The sequence below is a fragment of the Culex quinquefasciatus genome, chromosome 2 (genome assembly GCF_015732765.1).
Source record: "Culex quinquefasciatus strain JHB chromosome 2, VPISU_Cqui_1.0_pri_paternal, whole genome shotgun sequence".
Taxonomy (NCBI): Eukaryota; Metazoa; Arthropoda; class Insecta; order Diptera; family Culicidae; genus Culex; species Culex quinquefasciatus.
The window spans coordinates 94052751-94071913 of record NC_051862.1 but is presented as its reverse complement, the minus strand read 5'-3'; the positions used below and the strand labels follow the sequence as shown (position 1 = coordinate 94071913).

Below are 19163 nucleotides of genomic sequence, written 5' to 3'. Positions count from 1 at the left end.
CAAACGACGGCGTGTCCAAAACCATGTTGTTTGGTTTGTCCCATATATGTTCATGTCGTCGTCTCGGGGCACCAAACTCAAACACACTCACATACGTGAACAAAAAAAAATCGTTAAGGGGGACGAACCCGCGTCTCTGGGCGGTTCACAATGTAAAGCATTAGCCCAGTTTTGGACGACGACGCCGGTTTTGGCACGACATCAACCCCCGGATCACCAGCTGCTGCTACTGCTGCTGCTTGTGATGCATTTGAAGAGAAAAAAAAAACAAACAAACAAAAAACGTGTTTGTTTACTAACGTCGTCCACGAAAGCACGTTGTTTTCTTATCGTAACTTTCAAAACTGAAAGAGCAAAAAAAAGGTACAAAAAATACAGTAGCGTTGACCAGCCAGCACTTTGTGTGTTGAGTTTAAAAAAAAAGTCGCATGTAGGCAAACATATTGCATAAGTCCACCGGCAGTCTGTTAAAAGAAGTTAAGCGCATTTCAAATGGGCTCAAAACATTGGCCGGAAATGGCTTCATTAGGCTGTGGGGGGACACCACCAAGGCGAGCCAGGCTGGCTGGACAGAAAGTGAGGAAGTGGAAAAAAGTGTTTAATCATTATTATTTTTTTTTTGTTTCTCATTGGCAAAACAATGACAAGTGCAAGGGGTTGTTGCTTGGTGGAACGGAATCATCATTTGAAACGGCGTGAAAAAGGATTGATTGAGAATTGTTTCAGCTGGAACTCTTGTTCTACTGTACTTTTATTTTTCACGAATAAGTAAATATATTATAATTACAAAAATGGCTCTTTTCGTTCAGGGACTATTTAAATTTAAGAGGCAGTATTTGTAGATTCTGCTCGGTTTGTTCTAGAGGTGGTATCGAGGTGCTCCGATTTGGATGAAACTTTCAGCGTTACGGCTATAAGCTTACGGTATTAACTTTTTGGCCAATCGCAGTTTTTCTCATAGTTTTACGATTTTTCTAGAACAATCATTTTACAACGTTAGTTTTTGCCCTGTAGGCCAAGAAGACGGCACATTTCGGTCTCAATTTTATCATATTCGGAATCCTCGGTCAATTTCACGTAAGTTAGAAGTATTGGAGTTGTAATTTTGATTTGAAAAATAATTAAATAAAACACTTTTGAAAAAAGAAAAAGATCTTATTTACCCTATGATCAATACGTCAAATACTGTATCAAGTAGGCGAAAACTTGTTTTACCCCTAATCCGACAAAATTCTAAATAATATTTCAATTAATTCTAAATGGCATTTTTTCCAATCAAATTCAAAATTCCAAAACCTCAATGTAATGTAAAATTTTCTGAGGATTCCGAATATGACAAAATTGAGACCAAAAAGTGCCGTCTTCTTGGCCTACAGGGCAAAAACTAACGTTGTAAAATGTTTGTTCTAGTAAAATCGTAAAACTATGAGAAAAACTGCGATTGGCCAAAAAGTTAATAACGTGTGCTTATAGTCCATGAAATTCCCTAACTTTTGACCTATGGGAGTATGGGTGTTGGAAGCTGTTGCCAAAAGTTATTAAGGGTTTAAAAAAATCCATTTTTAACAGTAATTTGCAAAAGCTATGAGAAAAAGTCAAACCAATCCTGGATGTCTATAGCACATTTTGAAGGGCTTCAAAAGACCTTTCGAATGCATCTAAGAGAGTTGGGATTGATGAAGTTTTACGGAAATGCGAGCAATTTTAAGATTTTTCATGTGTTTTGGACCTCAAACTTCAATGCCCGTTTTACCCCACTTCCCTTTGTCGTATAGGGCTCATATTTGGCATGAGTTCATCTCATGTATAGATAAACAAACCCTGAAAGTTTCATCCAAATCGGAGCACCTCGATACGACCTGTTTCACATCGGTGAAAAACTCGCTCTTAAAACATTTTGATTTGTAATTCTTTGATTTATATATTTTAATTTCAATCCTTATACTTTATCAATCTTAAACAATTTCAAATGAAAAGTAAACAAATGGAAACTGTTTATAACTTGATAAAAAATATCCTGACGATACAGGATTTAGACGGATAACAAAAATTTCGATAATTTCATTCGAGTGAAATACAAAGATCAACTTATATAGAAAAAATGTTAATTTGAGGAAATCAAATTTTTATTCGGTTAATCAAGGGCGTCTGTGTGATGTGTACCTACACCAGTTACAAATTTCCGTTGCTTTGGGAGATGGGATGAGAAATTTCGTTTAATTTAAGCATTGATATTTGTAACATCAAAATTCGCACAAAATAAAATATATGTGTGTGGGTGTACAGATTACTGAACATAACATGACGAACTGTTTGATCACCTGTCTACTGCCGGTGGGTATGAAGATTTTTCATTCATTCATTTATTCAAATCCTATTTGTATTCAAATTGATCGAAACATTACGATTGATTATCAGTTTCTTTTATATGGAACAGTAATTATAATTTTTTACTCCATACTTTGCACCGAATTCTCTATATGTGCAAATAATATCTGCACACCAAATATTTGCACACTGAAAATCATTCCCCTTCTTAATGACACCAATTAAGCTAAATTAGCGCAGTGCCGAAAAATTTAGTGACAACTCGGGAGTATTATTTGAAAAAGGTTCCAGCTTTCAAAATGCGTATTAAACCATTTCTTGTGTAGGTACAACAGTATTCAAATACATATGTAAAGTTTTTTTAAAAAAAGGTCCAACAAAGTTTTTATTTTTTTTTGTACCATTTTTGAAACCGCTTTTAGTCAGAGGTATTCAAAAACACTCAATAAAGACAATGACAAAAATAAAAAGTCGTTTACTGAACTTTAAAAAAAAAAACTGCAGATATATACTGTCCACTCTGTGGATGTCGATCTTTTTTTTTCATAAAATTATTTTTATTAGGTCCTTTTCGGTACTTGGACCTGGTTAGGACCGAGTCGGCTTTTGTAATTACATTTGACTTACTCGGGGTTAGTAGGGAAGGGATTGATGTTAAAAGACAAGGTTTGGGAAGGGAAGGGGGATTATGCAGGGGTCTTGGTTGGCTCTGCTGGCCTTTGCTTTTGTCCTCAGCCGCAACTCGGTGTCCAGCTGCTGGGGCGTTCTTGCTTTGCTTCCGATGCAAACCAGAAACGACGGCTTTGTGTGAAGGCGAGTTATACTAACTGGAGGAAAACTAACTGAAGAAAAACTAAATGTGATATTTTAGGAATCTAAGATGTCGATCTTTGCTATCTCAATATTGCTCAATCTATAGATTTTTTCATCAGTCCATTCAAATTGTATACTCCGATGCTCTCTTTTCCTCGATATTCTTTCTTGCTTGATAAACCATTCCCGAATCCCTTGGATCCCTTGGATTCCATTTGTATTAAAAATAAGTTTCGATTGGCAGTATTTTCTCTTTCTTCGCGTGCATAAACATTATCTTTACGAAATGGAGCTTTCAAACGGCCCTCAATTTGACATTCATTTCTTTTGTTTACTAAGGGAAATATACCCTTTTGCCTTCCTCACTGAGGTAAGGCTATAATCCTGCTCTAAAAATGAACTTTTATACAGATTGAAGTTTCGATAAGTAGTTCAAAAGTTATGTATAAAAATGTGTTTTCACATATATTTGGATCTCACTTAACTGTATGTAAACTATGTCCGGGTCCATCATCCGACCCATCGTTGGTTAGGTTATCAAAAGACCTTTCCAACGAGTCCAAAACATTGAAGATCTGGCAACCCTGTCTCGAGATATGGCCACTTAAGTGATATTGATGTACTTTTTTGAAGCCGGATCTCACTTAAGAGCGAGTTTTTCACCGATGTGAAACAGGTCGTATCGAGGTGCTCCGATTTGGATGAAACTTTCAGGGTTTGTTTGTCTATACATGAGATGAACTCATGCCAAATATGAGCCCTCTACGACAAAGGGAAGTAGGGTAAAACGGGCATTGAAGTTTGAGGTCCAAAAAACATGAAAAATCTTGAAATTGCTCGCATTTCCGTAAAACTTCATCAATTCCAACTCTCTTAGATGCATTCGAAAGGTCTTTTGAAGCCCTTCAAAATGTGCTATAGACATCCAGGATTGGTTTGACTTTTTCTCATAGCTTTTGCAAATTACTGTTGAAAATTGATTTTTTTAAAGCCTTAATAACTTTTGGCAACAGCCTCCAACACCCATACTCCCATAGATCAAAAGTTAGGGAATTTCATGGACTATAAGCCTACGGTATTAGCTTTTTGGCCAATCGCAGTTTTTCTCATAGTTTTACGATTTTTCTAGAACAAACATTTTACAACGTTAGTTTTTATCCTGTAGGCCGCCATAGCGGCACTTTTTGGTCTCAATTTTGTCATATTCGGAATCCTCAGAAAATTTTACATTACATTGAGGTTTTGGAATTTTGAATTTGATTGGAAAAAATGCCATTTAGAATTAATTGAAATATTATTTAGAATTTTGTCGGATTAGGGGTAAAACAAGTTTTCGCCTACTTGATACAGTATTTGACGTATTGATCATAGGGTAAATAAGATCTTTTTCTTTTTTCAAAAGTGTTTTATTTAATTATTTTTCAAATCAAAATTACAACTCCAATACTTCTAACTTACGTGAAATTGACCGAGGATTCCGAATATGATAAAATTGAGACCGAAATGTGCCGTCTTCTTGGCCTACAGGGCAAAAACTAACGTTGTAAAATGATTGTTCTAGAAAAATCGTAAAACTATGAGAAAAACTGCGATTGGCCAAAAAGTTAATACCGTAGGCTTATAGTCCATGAAATTACCTATCTTTTGATCTATGAGAGTATGGGTGTTGGAGGCTGTTGCAAAAAGATATTAAGGTTTTAAAAAAATCCATTTTTAACAGTAATTTGCAAAAGCTATGAGAAAAAGTTTAACCAATCCTGGATGTCTATAGCACATTTTGAAGGGCTTCAAAAGACCTTTCGAATGCATCTAAGAGAGTTGGAATTGATGAAATTTTACGGAAATGCGAGCAATTTTAAGATTTTTCATGTGTTTTGGACCTCAAACTTCAATGCCCGTTTTACCCCACTTCCCTTTGTCGTAGATGGCTCATATTTGACATGAGTTCATCTCATGTATAGACAAACAAACGCTGAAAGTTTCATCCAAATCGGAGCACCTCGATACGACCTCTAGAACAAACCGAGCAGAATCTACAAATACTGCCTCTTAAATGTATGTAAACTATGTCCGGATCCATCATCCGACCCATCGTTGGTAAGATTATCAAAAGACCTTTCCAACGAGTCTAAAACATTGAAGATCTGGCAACCCTGTCTCGAGATATGGTCCCTTAAGTGATATGATGTACTTTTTTGAAGCCGGATCTCACTTAAATGTATGTAAACTATGTCCGGCTCCACTATCCGACCCGACGTTTGTTAGGTTATCAAAATACCTTTCCAACGAGTCTAAAACATTGAAAATCTGGCAACCCTGTCTCGAGATATGGCCACTTAAGTGATATTGATGTACTTTTTTGAAGCCGGATCTCACTTAAATGTATGTAAACTATGTCCGGATCCACCATCCGACCCATTGTTGGTTAGGTTATCAAAAGACCTTTCCAACGAGTGCAAAACATTGAAGATCTGGCAACCCTGTCTCGAGATATGGCCACTTAAGTGATATCGATGTACTTTTTGGAAGCCGGATCTAAAAAATAGATGAAACTTGTGTACAGCCATTGTTGTGAGGAAGGCTCCAACCACATAGGTGGATTTAGTTAGTTTTTAAGCCTAATAAGCGGTCGTGTTTGAATGATACTGGATAACCTGGAGAGTTCCTTGAAATTTAGTAAAACCAAGTACACCAACGAGTAGAGTTGTGAACATTTCTGTTTATTTTCACTTTTACTGTTCCTTTTACAAGCATTTAAAAAAACCCCAAATGTATTCTAATCAGACAGCCATTTTCTATTTCTATTTTCAGCATAGTTTTTTGTCCTTCCATTTCTCTTTTGGGTCTGCTTAGTGCCGCCAATTATGATGAAATTTTAAGCGAACACTCACGAAAAGTAGCATTGATAGAGAAAGTTTCCTGGCATCACTGGTTCACTCCAACAGGCGCTGCTGGTGGTGTTGGTGGCTTCCCTTTGTTCTTTATTTACCTTCGCTTATCGCTCGGTTTTCTTCAGCCTTCGATTGGAATGGGTCGTCAAAAGTCAAACGTCAAAAGACTTGGCGCGTTTGTTTTTTTTATGGAGCTTGCTAATTATTTACATGATTCTGGATTATTTTTCAAGTGAGTGACTAACTTATGTTCAAAAAAACATGTTGCTGGTAGTTGGAAGCAATTTCATAACTTGAACGCTTTTGAAATGTCAGCATAAGTGAATAGATATTGATAGCGTTAAGCAGTTAAGCTCTCATCTTGCGTGTGGATGTGTGTGCCAACAAAATGATGAGAAATTGTCTCGCAAAATATGCATTAAATGTGATCTTTTTGATCAGTAAGTGGCATTCATGTGCGTGCTTACTCGAGGCGGTGCTGTTGCTGTTCAAACTCTCCAAATGACGGAGATAGGTGTTTGTATCCGGGAACCTTGGTGTAGGGATAAGCGTGGTTGCCTCTCACCCAGCCGGCTTGGGTTCGATCCCAGACGGTCCCAGTGGCATTTTTCGAGGCGAGATTTGTCTGACCACGCCTTCCGTCGGATGGGGAAGTAAATGTTGGCCTCGGTCTAACCTCAGTCCAGGTGTAGGAGTCGTCTCCCTGGGTCCTGCCTCGGTGGAGTCGCTGGTAGGCAGTTGGACTAACAATTCAAAGGTTGTCAGTTCGAATCCTGGCTGGATGGAAGCTTAGGTGTAAAAAGAGGTTTGCAATTGCCTCAACAATCAAGCCTTCGGACACCTAGTTTCGAGTAGGAATCTCGCAATCGAGAACGCCAAGGCAATGCTGTAGAGCGAATAATTTGATTTGATTTTTTTTAATGTGTTTGTTTCAATTCTCTTTGATACACATCAGTTTCATTTTTGAACATAGAAAAAAAAATACTTGAAGCTACTATTTGTAAATAATGTTTCGAGCTTAAATGCTAATAATTCGACTAAAAGATAGTTTTTGAAATATTCTTTCAGCTTATTTCAAATATTAGTGTTTAGCGCTATTTTTTTTTTGTAAATTTCCAGTGCTTTTGTCAACAAAGGAGATTTTTTTGTATGTATTTAATTGTGGCTCTCTTACGGACCATCGTTGGAAACAAAAAAAAAAACAAAAATAGCTTCAAGTTTAAACTTTGATGGGTCTCTAAATGACCAATTACCCTTATTCATGGTCTAGTCATCCGGTTCTAAAACCCAAAACATAACCACGCTTGTCCCTATTTCTTTCCCGGTAAACCAACGACGTCGAAAGTCGTCGGTCGTGCGCGCAGTTAATAAAATTACGGCCATCGCTGGATCTACTTCCCCTTCAAACTACTCAGCCGCATATAACAATCAGAAACCGTTTAATGGACTCCCGAAATGGTTAATCATCGCTTGGCAACTTTGTGGTCTCCGAAGAAATCCCGTTTTCTAACCCGCGCAAAACAAAACGAACCACAAAGTTGGTATTCTTTGCGGCCGAAGAGTCGCAATTAATTATGAATATTATGGGGGAAGCGTTTTTAATTTAATTAACTGTAAACGATAACCAAATCGGACATGGGCCGGGCGCAAAACAGAGCGTAGCGGAAGATAAACACTGCCATTATGCTCTCTCTCTCTCTCTCGCTCAACAATGGTGGCGGTGGCGGCGATCCCCCGGGTAGGTTGTCCAAATTCGGCCTACTTGGACCCCCGATAAGATATTTGTCGTTTGACGACCACGCGACGATCATATTTGGGAGCCTGTGAGGCGTGTAGATTTACAGTTAGCGCAGCCCAAAACTGGAAACATTAACCCGCGCCGGGTCTTCGAAGTTTGCGGGGGGTGGGAGGGTAATAAATGACCCGCGGGTAGCCTCCGGGGGCCATCACAACATTGATGATCGGAACTTTGGCGTGTGGTTACCTGGGAAGGGGAGGAAAGAAGATCGCCGATCGTAGTAAGCTGGGAGGGGGATCGTCAATACTATACGCTTGAGCGATGCCGTTGGGTTTTGGGGGAGAATTTTCGATCCAAGTAGGTCTTGGAGTGACTCACGGGACAGGTTGGCGTCGCCAACTGGGATCTCGCCGGTGATGATGTTTTGATTGCGTGTTTTGGTTGATGACTTTTTGGGAGGGGACGCGTTGATACATTGTTGAAACTTACCTGGAAAGAGAGAGAAGAAAAAGATTATGAGTTTGGACGTTCTATACTTGACATGGCCTTCAGTTTATTATAAATTCTACAGAAATTTTAAAATTTTCAAATAAATCAAAGAATCAGAATCATCCATCTTGAGATTCTCAATGCCCAATCTAATGAGTATTTGCAAACGAATATTTTTATTCCATCATTTTCAAGACATCAAATCTTCAGATCTTAAATGTTTCTACAAAAACCCAGAAACAAAGAAAGAGATCAATTTCAACCCGGTGTACCTTTCACCGCGCTCCACTAAATTTGCCTAATTTCCCATTATAGGTCAACTAGAGCACGTGCACAGACAATAAGACAGCTCATTCCCACAGCCAAAAACCGGCTCGTTTTAAGAGCAAATCGCCGGCCTTGACCAACCTCTCTTGCGTTGTACATTTCCCCGGAGACCCGTAAAAAACGTTCCAAATTTTACAACTCGTCGTCGTTTTTTGTTCCTTCTCCGTGCACTATAAAAATGCGAAGGCTGACTTTCCCAGGTCAGCAGTTATTCATTTTTTGTTGTTGTTGGTTAGTCTGCCATGCCTGATCTGAATACGCAAAACGATTGGAGTGTGTTTTAAGAGGTCGATTTCCCCCCGAGGAACGTCAGCCCACGCTTGGAAAGGTCAGCTCTTAAAAGTGTCCGAAAAAAGAGCCGTTCACGGTCACGTGTAAGTGAAAGGTTAAGTCTGACGGCGTTTGTTTTTTGAAAAGATCAATGCAAATTGTATGTTCTGAAGGAATTTGGGTGTAGAAATATCTGACGAATTACCGCAGAAAGATTGACAAGTACAAATATCCGAGAAACTGCCCCCTTTTTAGCTGAATCACAGACAAACATACATCAAAATTGATAAACAAGTTGAAATCTTTACTATCTCTATCTACAATGCTTGTAGTTGACAAGAGAAACGTGAAATCAGAATTGAATAACAGTGAACTCTCTCATTGTCGATATTGAAGGGACCAAAGCATGCTATTTGAAAGGACTGAACAATGTTTTGACAGCTGGAGCAATATTGATATCGAGAAGATCGAAAGCCAGAGAGTCGAGAGTAATCTGTTTTGACATCATTGTTTGTTTATTTTTATGAAGAGCAAAAGAACTGATAAACGTCGGATTTCCTAACCTCTTCAATTGCTTACAAACTTGATTTTCTAGTCAATACACAACAATTTGCTACCGATAAGACATCGAAGCAACCTGCGCCAGGATGATCACATCCGCTGAACTGAAGTTGTTTTGCATCAACAGAAACAAGAACAAATTGTTTACAAAACAAAAGCCCCTGGAACGGTAATCATAGCCTACTAGAAGAGTGCGCGCCAAGCATTTCGCAGGACGTGGACGAGTCACTCCCATCGCGTATCAAGCTGTCATAACTCACTCGCTCTGTAGCTTGGAATCGGGGAGTCTGCACCCAGAGGATTCGCGGAATGTGCACCAGACATGCGGTCTACATCGGGAGCACATTACAGTAGAAGCCTGATGGTTTGACATGTTTACGTCTGCCATTCTGGTAGCATTGAATCACGTCAAAGTGTCGAACGATCGCGGCTTCACCGTACCGCCATCAAGCTGACTCAAAACCACGGACTTTTTACGCCGTAACATGCTACAAACCGGAGCATACAGAACGGTTATCGCAATAAATTCTTTATCTCAAAACTTGTACCGATCGGCCGGTTTGAGCTAGCTCTCTTCGCTTGCACGATCTTGTAGAGAGAGAGCGCGATCTTTAATTTATGATCGGTTCAGCAAAATGTGCTCCCCATCTGTTGGGAATTTGCTTCATTAAACTTTTTTTTTGTGGACGATTTCTGGTCATTCTTGGTATTAAGATGATTCAGCAGATTTGTTTGTAAAATTTTAAATGAAACAAACAAAACTGATTAAAAAACTTCACCGAGGAAAGAATTAACGCGACGCGACAAAACTATGCATGTATTGGTGCAATTGGTGCACATTTTGACAGCTTCGCGCAGTTTGTTTCCAAACATCACGTGACATTCATTGTTAGACATTTCTCGTTTGGGTGTACCATTTGTTGGGTTTCTTTCTTGTTAAAAACCGCATGATTTATTACTATGATGATTATTCGGACAAAAACATAGACTCCAGTTCTTTTCCACCACATTTCTGCCCAGTTATGATCAAAAAAGACCTCGCGCAACTATTAAACCAGGCCTATGACTTGCCTACAGATCCATTATAGTTTTCCCTGGGTACAAACCAAAAAAGAAACCACACCGCGCGCGAGTTTACAGTGGCAGTTGCCCTGAATTCATGCCTCCGGGTTTTATGCTCGAAGGTGATTTATGAACGTTTTGTACCCTGGAACAGCTTCCAAGATCGGAGGGCTTTTTTTACCTTCTGTGGACCAAAATAATTGCGGTCCTGCGGTGGAATGCACACACGCGAGCTCTTGCGTTCACCGCGGTTGGTTCTATGTTTTGCATAATGTGGTCACCTCAAACCGGTTGTCAAATGGTCTGCGCGTGGTGTCCCGTTCAAGGCTGCGGGGTCTCCGGCTGTCTCTGCTGTACGCGGAGTTGGGAGTCTTCTAAGGGAGCAGATAACTAGAAGTTTACAATTCTTCAAAAAACCTGAAATTAGTTTTTTTGTATTTGGAGAGAATCGCGATGAAGATGTTTAGTTGGTAACCCATCACTTTACCGCAATGCTACCATGGCTTGGTGCAACAAATTGGCAAAAAATGTTTGTAGAGTTGGTTGTCAGTAACCTTTCATTTGGGTGTATCCTATCATCAAACAATGCATTTTGGCTTATCGCCATATCTCCAACGACGTCTGACGTGTAATCCACTGGAGAGTCTTGCCCCTCCTTTATCAATGAACTAGACCAATGCGCCATTTCGACCGAATCAAGCCTCTGACTCACGCTGATAAAAATCACCTTTTACGAGCCACTTGATCCAAAAGTAGCCGCTTCGTGATATTGTTTGGGCTTGCCCGATTTCGCAGAAGTTCGCAAATACCCGAGAAATTCCGTCGACTCACGCGCTTTTATAGAGTTTCAATCTTAGACCAAACCTCCAATTAAGAACCTAACCTATGAGAAATTAAATAAGGCTTGATCACCTTCCGGCCGTCATCCTCAAAGTTCTCACTGTATAATTTGGCCATATGACTTGTAGCCGAATTCTTCAACAAACCGGATGCTGGCACCGAGTTCCGGTCCAGGTCCCCTAACATTCAGAGGGAGGAAGTTGCGGCAAGTCTCTAAGCGGGTCGTCGCACAGAACAAGGGACTTTGAAAGAATTCCCTTTCCTGTCATTTACACTTCCGATGTTCTCCGGCGGACTGTGGGGAACAATGAAAGAGAACAAACCATAGAGATACTTGCTTGGTCATGGTTTCGGGTTTTTTTCCCCTGTATAGGTCACTCAATTGAAGGAGGGAATTACGGCTGCGTTGCACGAATTCCACATAAAAAAGGGTTGGTTTGTATGCGAGTGATGAGATTTACGATCATCATCGACCAACGAAATGATCCAAACACATCATGATGGTCATGTCAGTGATGAAAGTGCGGTTATTAGTGATGTTTCAGCGTTTCAAGTCACACGTTCGGTGTGGTACCTCCACGTGACGAATCGAACACACCACCAACCAATCATACACTATGGGGTTGAGACAATATGAGCTGACCAAGCGTTTTCGGTCGAGCAGTAGGTCCGGCGGTTATGAGATAATCGACGTATGACGAAGAATTAATTACGACTAAAGCGGATTTTCTCACGCGGCTTCGGTAGGTTACCCATTGGTTGACCCCGCGATCGTGTGTGATGTCAGAACGGATCAGAAAGAACAGATCATTCAGTGAAGTTCACCTTGAATGTTGCTCTGAACCACTTACCGTTGGGAACTATTAGATCACAAACGCAGCTCTTTGTAGAGTGTGCAAATAATTCAATATTTGGAGGCCGGCTAAGAAGCAATGAGATAGATTAATTCTTGAGTTGTTTTTGAAAATGTCATATAAACATATGAGGCACAGTAATTTAGAGGACCTTTAAAAAAAACTCTAGAATGATAAGTAGCAGGGCTATAGCGTCGGAGTCGGTGCACGGAAAAAAAGTCAGTTCTCGGACTCGTGAATTGTGTTCATGAATTTGAGAACCACGAAGGAATATATTCACGTTTATAAAGCAAATGCACCATACTCATGAACTAATTTAATCGTGGTTCTTAAATTCGTGAACATAATTCACGATTACGAGAATTGATTTTTTTCTGTCAAATTCTGAGAACCCGGAGTTGGAGTCTCTTAAAATCTTCAAAAGTCGGAGTCAACTAAAACTCGTCAAATTTGTATGGGTGCTGTTGTTGAAGTTGAAGTCTGAGTCGGAGGAGTCGGGTTATTTTGAACAGCTAGAGCTGGAGTCGGATTCGGAGTCGCTAAATCTTCAAAAGCCCGAGTCGGAGTCCAAGACGGAGTCGCGTTCACGACCACCCAGTATCAAAATGGAAATTTATCCACCTCAACAAACCTCAAACAAAAAGCCCCAGCTCCATTTCCCAACCCACAAACAGCAGTTACATAAACAGTTACAACCTAATCCAGCTAAATTACAAGCCAGAGCAAGCAATCAGTCTGACTCCAGCCGTCAACGACAGGTTCATTTGGCTCAATTTCATGCAAAGTGGCTGTGGTAAATCGCTCGCGACGCTCTTGCAAGCCCGCGGAATCGCTCGGAAATCAATTACCTCTTCAAAACGAACCCAAATGACAACACCAGCTCTCAATCCACGAGCAGACCTTCGAACGGGGTGTGTTGTTTTCACGCGGAATTCAACCGCCCTCCCAGGCCGTCCGGCCCATTCGAAATGGATTGATCGCGGATAGATTGGATTAGTTTCGTTTCCAGCAGCGAAAAGTGCTGAACACAGACCACATTGCGAACGTGGTCGGTGGTCAGTTCTGGCGGTGGACATTGTAGAATGGGACAAAGAATCGGTTCAACTCGACATGTCGAGTCGATCATTGAAATTGCTGGCATTCCAGCGTCCACAATGGAGTTGAGTCATTATAAGCGATTGATTTAAATTTTCAAATCCAAACCCCCCGTCGAAGCGACGACCAATTTGCTCGACATTCCGGTCGCCACCAGCTTGGGACACTGAAACTTTCTTGTTCAATCAAATGCATTCGCGTTCCTCCTTCCCTCAATCAATCAATGTCCAGAGCGTGCAGCAAATCGAAAGGGAACGAGTTGTGCTGTAATTGTGCAACCCGCGGTCTCCTCAATCACCTGTTGGGTTCCAAGCAAACGGGTCGTCTGAGCGCTCAAGTCTCGGTCGGAAACCGGTTCAATTCGAAACAAGATCTGAAACACTGCTTTTCTAGTTGGTGCTTGCAGTGATAACTGGAGTGAAATATCATGACTTCTTGGAGTTATGTAAGAAAATACACCAAATTTAAATATAAAACATAGCGTTATTTTGTCCTTTTCACAACATCGCAGCAGGGAAGGCACGTCGATGAATTAGTAAAAAAAGTCTTGAAAAGACAATTAAATTTTTACTAGTACACTCAAACCTCGATGGTTTGACACCAACTGTTGTCAAACGAACGGGGTCACTTTTTAGTTTGACACCCCTTTCACACGGGGTTCAAATACACTACCAAACGTCTGTTTTGATAGTGTGCGTGAGCGCCGTGTAAAAAGTGACAGTTCGTCACGTTTGACTTTGACCAACCAACGGGTTCCAAACTCAAAAAGTGTCAAACGAAAAAGTGACCAACCACCGGGGGTTGAGAGTATTTGTTAAGGGTCACTGTCTACAAAGCTTGGCGTTCTTGACCCACTCTCAACTGTCGTAATATTGCTAATATAATTGATAATTGAGAACATAAAAAACTCAATGTGCGAGAAAACAAACAAAAATCTTGTGCTCATTCGATTCACAACAAATCATGAGTGAATCAAGCCATCAGCTTGCTTTGATCGATTGTTGATTGTGGAATGAGCGCTATCACGTGAGTTTATCAAATGAGAGTCTTTCAAAACAAAGCCAATCAGATCCGAATCGTAGCTAATTGTTGCTCACTCGTGAAAAAAGAGAGCTCGACGGCAACATTTCAAAAGACATCATGTACATTTTGACACTTTTTGGGTTATTGCATATTCTGAAAGTACCCCTAATAAGCTACCCTTCCGCTAAAAAATAGCAAAAGTTACTTCAGTAAAGTCTGTTTAATAATGATTTTAAATAAAGTAACATAAACAAAATCTCTGGCATCAGCAGTGCATGTTTACATAGCCCTGTAAATCTGTCAAATAAAAGACTACATGAACCCCGTGACAAAAAAAAAGCATCACGAAAAAGAAGCCATGTACATTCAACGAAGAAAAACGAATCATAACAAAGCTTCCCTTCCAATGACATCAGGGTGATATAGACATTTGTGATTTCAAAAGAAGTTATGTTTGTTTTTCTTAAATATATTTAATGACGGAAATAATGTATCAATAAAAGCAACGTTTTTCATCGTTTGTTATCATTAGAACATCTTCTTTTGCTTTTATATTAAAATGGAAATTGAAAAATGATGCTCAACATTCAAATGCGTTTTTCTCAAAACGCACGGTTTGAACATGATGCTTTTCGAAATGTTGGCGTCGAACTGAGGGTTTCCAACATCCTTGCCGTGACCACCGTGACGTGAAATATTCAACTTTAACCGTGAAATATCACAATCTGTGATAACAATCAGTCTGCGATGGCGCTCCAGTTGATTTGACCAGACAGTAATCACTAGCAAGATAAAAGTTTTGCTGAATTTGAGTCAGGTTACCGTAATCTGGGGTGCATCGGGACAACAGTCTGAATAGGGACAGCAGTTTTTAGAGCACTTAAAGCTTTTAAATTTGGAAATGGATGTACACATTTTGTTGGCCTGAGTCTGTTCTAACCGATAACAACCAGAAAAATCAAAATATTGTGCTCCGACATGGTTAAAACTGCTGTCCCAATTCGCCCCATGTGTCCCGATTGACCCCGTTTACGGTATTTCGTTTTACTTCATCAACCAGCTGCTGTGACGGGGCTCTCAACCCTAATTAAAGAGGGGGGCTCGTTTTTCACAATTTTCTTATTCAAATTGCAACGTTACGCAATAACTGTAACAAATTTCCGCTTGTTTCAGATTTGGAAAACCCGAAAAGTGGGCTTCTTGTTGAATCTGTGCAACTCGCACGATTCTGCGGCTGTTGAGGTCAATTGCAGCCTCGTCGAACCAAACCTCAACCTGAGGCCAACCAAAACCGAAAAAAGTGGCAGCTCAAAATATTACATTACTGACATTTAGCTGATTATACAGATTGAAGCCAAAGGCTTCTCCAAGAAGGAATTTACATTTTTTGTTGCTTGTTTCTTCAAAGCTCAGAAACCAAACCCGCAGCACACGTTTCGAGGTTTGAATGTTAATTTTGTGTACCTTTTCGCAGCCGGTCTGGCCCGGTTTTGTGAGCAAAAAAAAGGCCGCATTTACATCCACTTTGGGGAAGCAGCTGGAATTCGACACATTCAAGTCGATTCGGACAAGATTGATTTGCAAGGTGGTGTGTGGAGTTCCTCGGTGTGGAGATTCGACGGATGAAAATGAAACTTTTATTTTTGAGAGGATTATGTCAGACAAAATTAAATGTCCGGGTTTTTGTTTGCGTGCGAATTTCTGAGTCATCGTTGAGCAGTTAATTTAAACAGTGATTTGAAAATCAAATCAACAGGATCTTCCTAAATGGAAGGAATTTTAGGCGTCTTTGACTATTAATTTACTAGCTTTAAAAAACTATAAAACCTGTTTCCAAAATCTCAAATTTATTGAACTAACTTTACTTTAAATGTGATACAAATGTGATACATGTTATGAAAACAAACAACGTTTTACTTCCACTGAGATTTAAAACGTAGCTCTTTGCATGAGAAAACATTTCTCTGTCTCTGGGTCAGAAAGGAACTACCCAACTGCAATAATGACAAACGATTCTCAGCGTTGAATGTCAGTACAACTGACATTCTGTGTCTCCGGTGGTTGGACACCGATTGTTGTCAAACCATCGGGGTACTCTTTTAGATTGACGATCCTTTTACACGGCGCCTACACATACTTCCGAACGATTGTTTTAAGAGGGTGCGTGAGCTTCATGTAAAAAGTGACAGTTCGTCACTTTTTTGTATGACGTTGTCAAATCAACGGGGTACAATCTCAAAAGTGTCAAACCAAAACGCATTTAAGCCCTATCTAATGTGTAACTTAGCCCAAAGAGGAAATGCGAGTACAGTTAGAAAGAGTTTTACGGCCCAAACTAAAAACAAAGCCCAATAAACTTCCAAGCACTCGAACCTAATCATCCGGACGCGTGCTTCCAACACCTGGTTCGAAAATTATCGTTAAAACATTTATCGAAAAGCCACTCAACTTGTACACCAAATCAACGTGACGTGACTTTATACCGCCACGCCGTGCCTACTACCTGTAACAAACAACAAAGCCAATTTTCCACTCGACAGAGCCGATCATCGTATAGTTGGCGCTTCTGGTGTTGTCGTGTGATGTCTGGTCGCCATGCTCGGATGAGCAATGGCGGCCAACCATATCCCATGTCCTGCGAGTCGATGGTTGTGTTTTTTTATTCGCACGCTTGCAAACTCTCAACACGCGAACGCCGGGCGTCAATAAAATTTATGGCTTTCCGAGCAGAGAGAGAGAGCCTACTTCGATTAGGTCGGACACGGCACCCCGGTTCAACGACACACCTTTCTCGGGTGAGGAGTCTTTCTTTGGAAGGAGGCGCAATGTTGATGCATCTTGGTTACCTCAATGTTTATTGACATTGAACTGCTTTGATTCAAAAAGCATCCAAGGTCATTCAACATAAAGGTAACGTGAAATCTTTCCGTTTTTTGACAGCTCAATTTGACATATCGAAGACTTAACATGTTGCAGAGTTGTCCGTTCAACTGGTGAAATGACCCTCCTGGTTGGAGGTTCCCCACGTAAAATGACACGATAGCGCGTGAAAGTCAAGGCCTACTCACCGGAATGGACCGCACTGTCCTCGTCCTTGTCGGAGTCCTTGCAGCGCAGGAACAGGTCGCGCACCATTTCGTCGGCCTTTTCGCGCTCGGCCCGAACGAACTTTTCGAGCCGACCAAAGTCCAGCTCCTTGACGAGGATTTTCAGGTGTTCGGCGCTCTGGTCGACGCACTTGGAGGTGAGGGACTTGAGCAGGGAGTTGCTGCGGGACAGTTTGGTGGAGTGTGTCCGCCGGATGAAGGAGAGGGATTTCTTGGGGGACAGGGCGGAGTGAGGGGAGGGGGTACAGGTTGGATCTCCGGAGTGGGAGGAGCTGTTGAGGACGCCGAGATCGGACGAGTAGTTGAGGGAGATCTTGGGGGTTGACTTGAGCAGGAAGGAACTTTTGGGCGGGAACGTGTTGGCGGGGGACATGTTCTGGGGCAGGGTTTTGGACTTTTCCTTGGCGGCGGGGGAAGGCACGAGGGATGGCTTCTCCGGCAGGTTGAGGATGTTGTTCCGACTGCGGGACTTCATGAGCCGGATCGGCGTCGAGGTGTTGCTTTGCTTCTGCTGATGGCACGCGGTTTCGTCGTCGTCGATGTTGACGCTGGCATTTAGAACAATACCGTATCGCTTGAGTTTGTTTTCCCGCTCGCTGCTGACGAGCAGGTTGTTCGAGGAGTTGAGCGAATCGTCCAAGCTCCACTCGAAACTGCAGGCACTGAGATCGGGGTTGTAGATGCGCTCCAGCGAGCGCTTGGTGTAGTCCGGTTCTACCCGGACTGGGGTGGCCGGTGGACCATCCTCTTCGCCCTCGAGGGCGGCTTCGTGGCAGGAGTTGTTCAGGGGTACGTAGAACGTGGACCTCCGTCGCGAGGACTCGGTCGACGCAAAAGATGTGTCAGCGGCTTGCAGCATGTTGCACACTTAATCCAATAGGTGGCACTCTTTCTTTGTTGGCGTAAATGTCGATAAACAAACAAGGTTTACGAACTGATAACACTTGGCGAACTCTTGGACAGCTTATCTGACCTCCATTGTCGGCTACTGGCTCACTCACTTCAGGCAACAGCTATAGGGAAAGATTCCGTTGATCAGCGCGCGTGCAAAGTATCAAACGATCCCTAGGTCTAAAATTAGCGTCACGCGATCGTAAACGCATAAATCTCACTTTACAATTTAACAACTTTTAAGGTTTCCCTGGTACCAATCAACCCGAAAATAAACGATCCAGCGAGAAAGACAATACACACATCTTTCTCGGATGGTAAACAAAGGCAAGGAGGGGACCACACGATCCTAATGAGGGACATTCCCTGATTTTGGGAATCCAGATGTTTTCCATACTGTGTCAGTTACGTCGGTTGGGCAATCATCCTCACGTTTTGTATTGTTTGTGAAAAGTAAACAAACACGGAACCGCTTGGGAACGCCTCGTAGAAACGATCATTACTGACACGATCGCGTTAACGATCAGTCACAGCGACACACGGTTAAGGTTCGACCAGCTGGCATGCGTGCCTGCGGGATTTGGGGCCAATGTCTTCACACGAGCACAACATTGCTGTTCCACTAATTACGAGCTGTGACCTAATGGCGATCGTCTGTCAAACGATTCGTTTGTTCTGGAAAAAATCTACTTTGAAAAAGTCATTTCTGGCGACTTTTCATTAAATTTTCCAGAAATACAGACAAAATCGATGAAATTAATTTAAGTTTCGTCGTTCAAACCACATCTACTCGCCTCGTGGACATCGCCTGATGTAACTGAACCTATACCAAGGGAGATGACAAAGTGACGTCACTCCCGGTGGAATGCACGCC

General features: G+C 41.4%; 1 protein-coding gene across 1 annotated transcript in view; it reads right to left on the bottom strand.

Moving 5' to 3' along the window:
• The window catches only part of LOC6046924 (ras GTPase-activating protein raskol), a 35657-nt gene extending 17246 nt beyond the window's left edge, over nucleotides 1-18411 (bottom strand). The window contains exon 1 of the mRNA XM_038256971.1: nucleotides 17360-18411. Within this exon, the coding sequence (XP_038112899.1) occupies nucleotides 17360-18257 (898 nt within the window). The 5' untranslated portion in view covers nucleotides 18258-18411. The remainder of the gene's footprint in view (nucleotides 1-17359) is intronic.
• Between the last annotated feature and the right edge of the window lie 752 nt (nucleotides 18412-19163).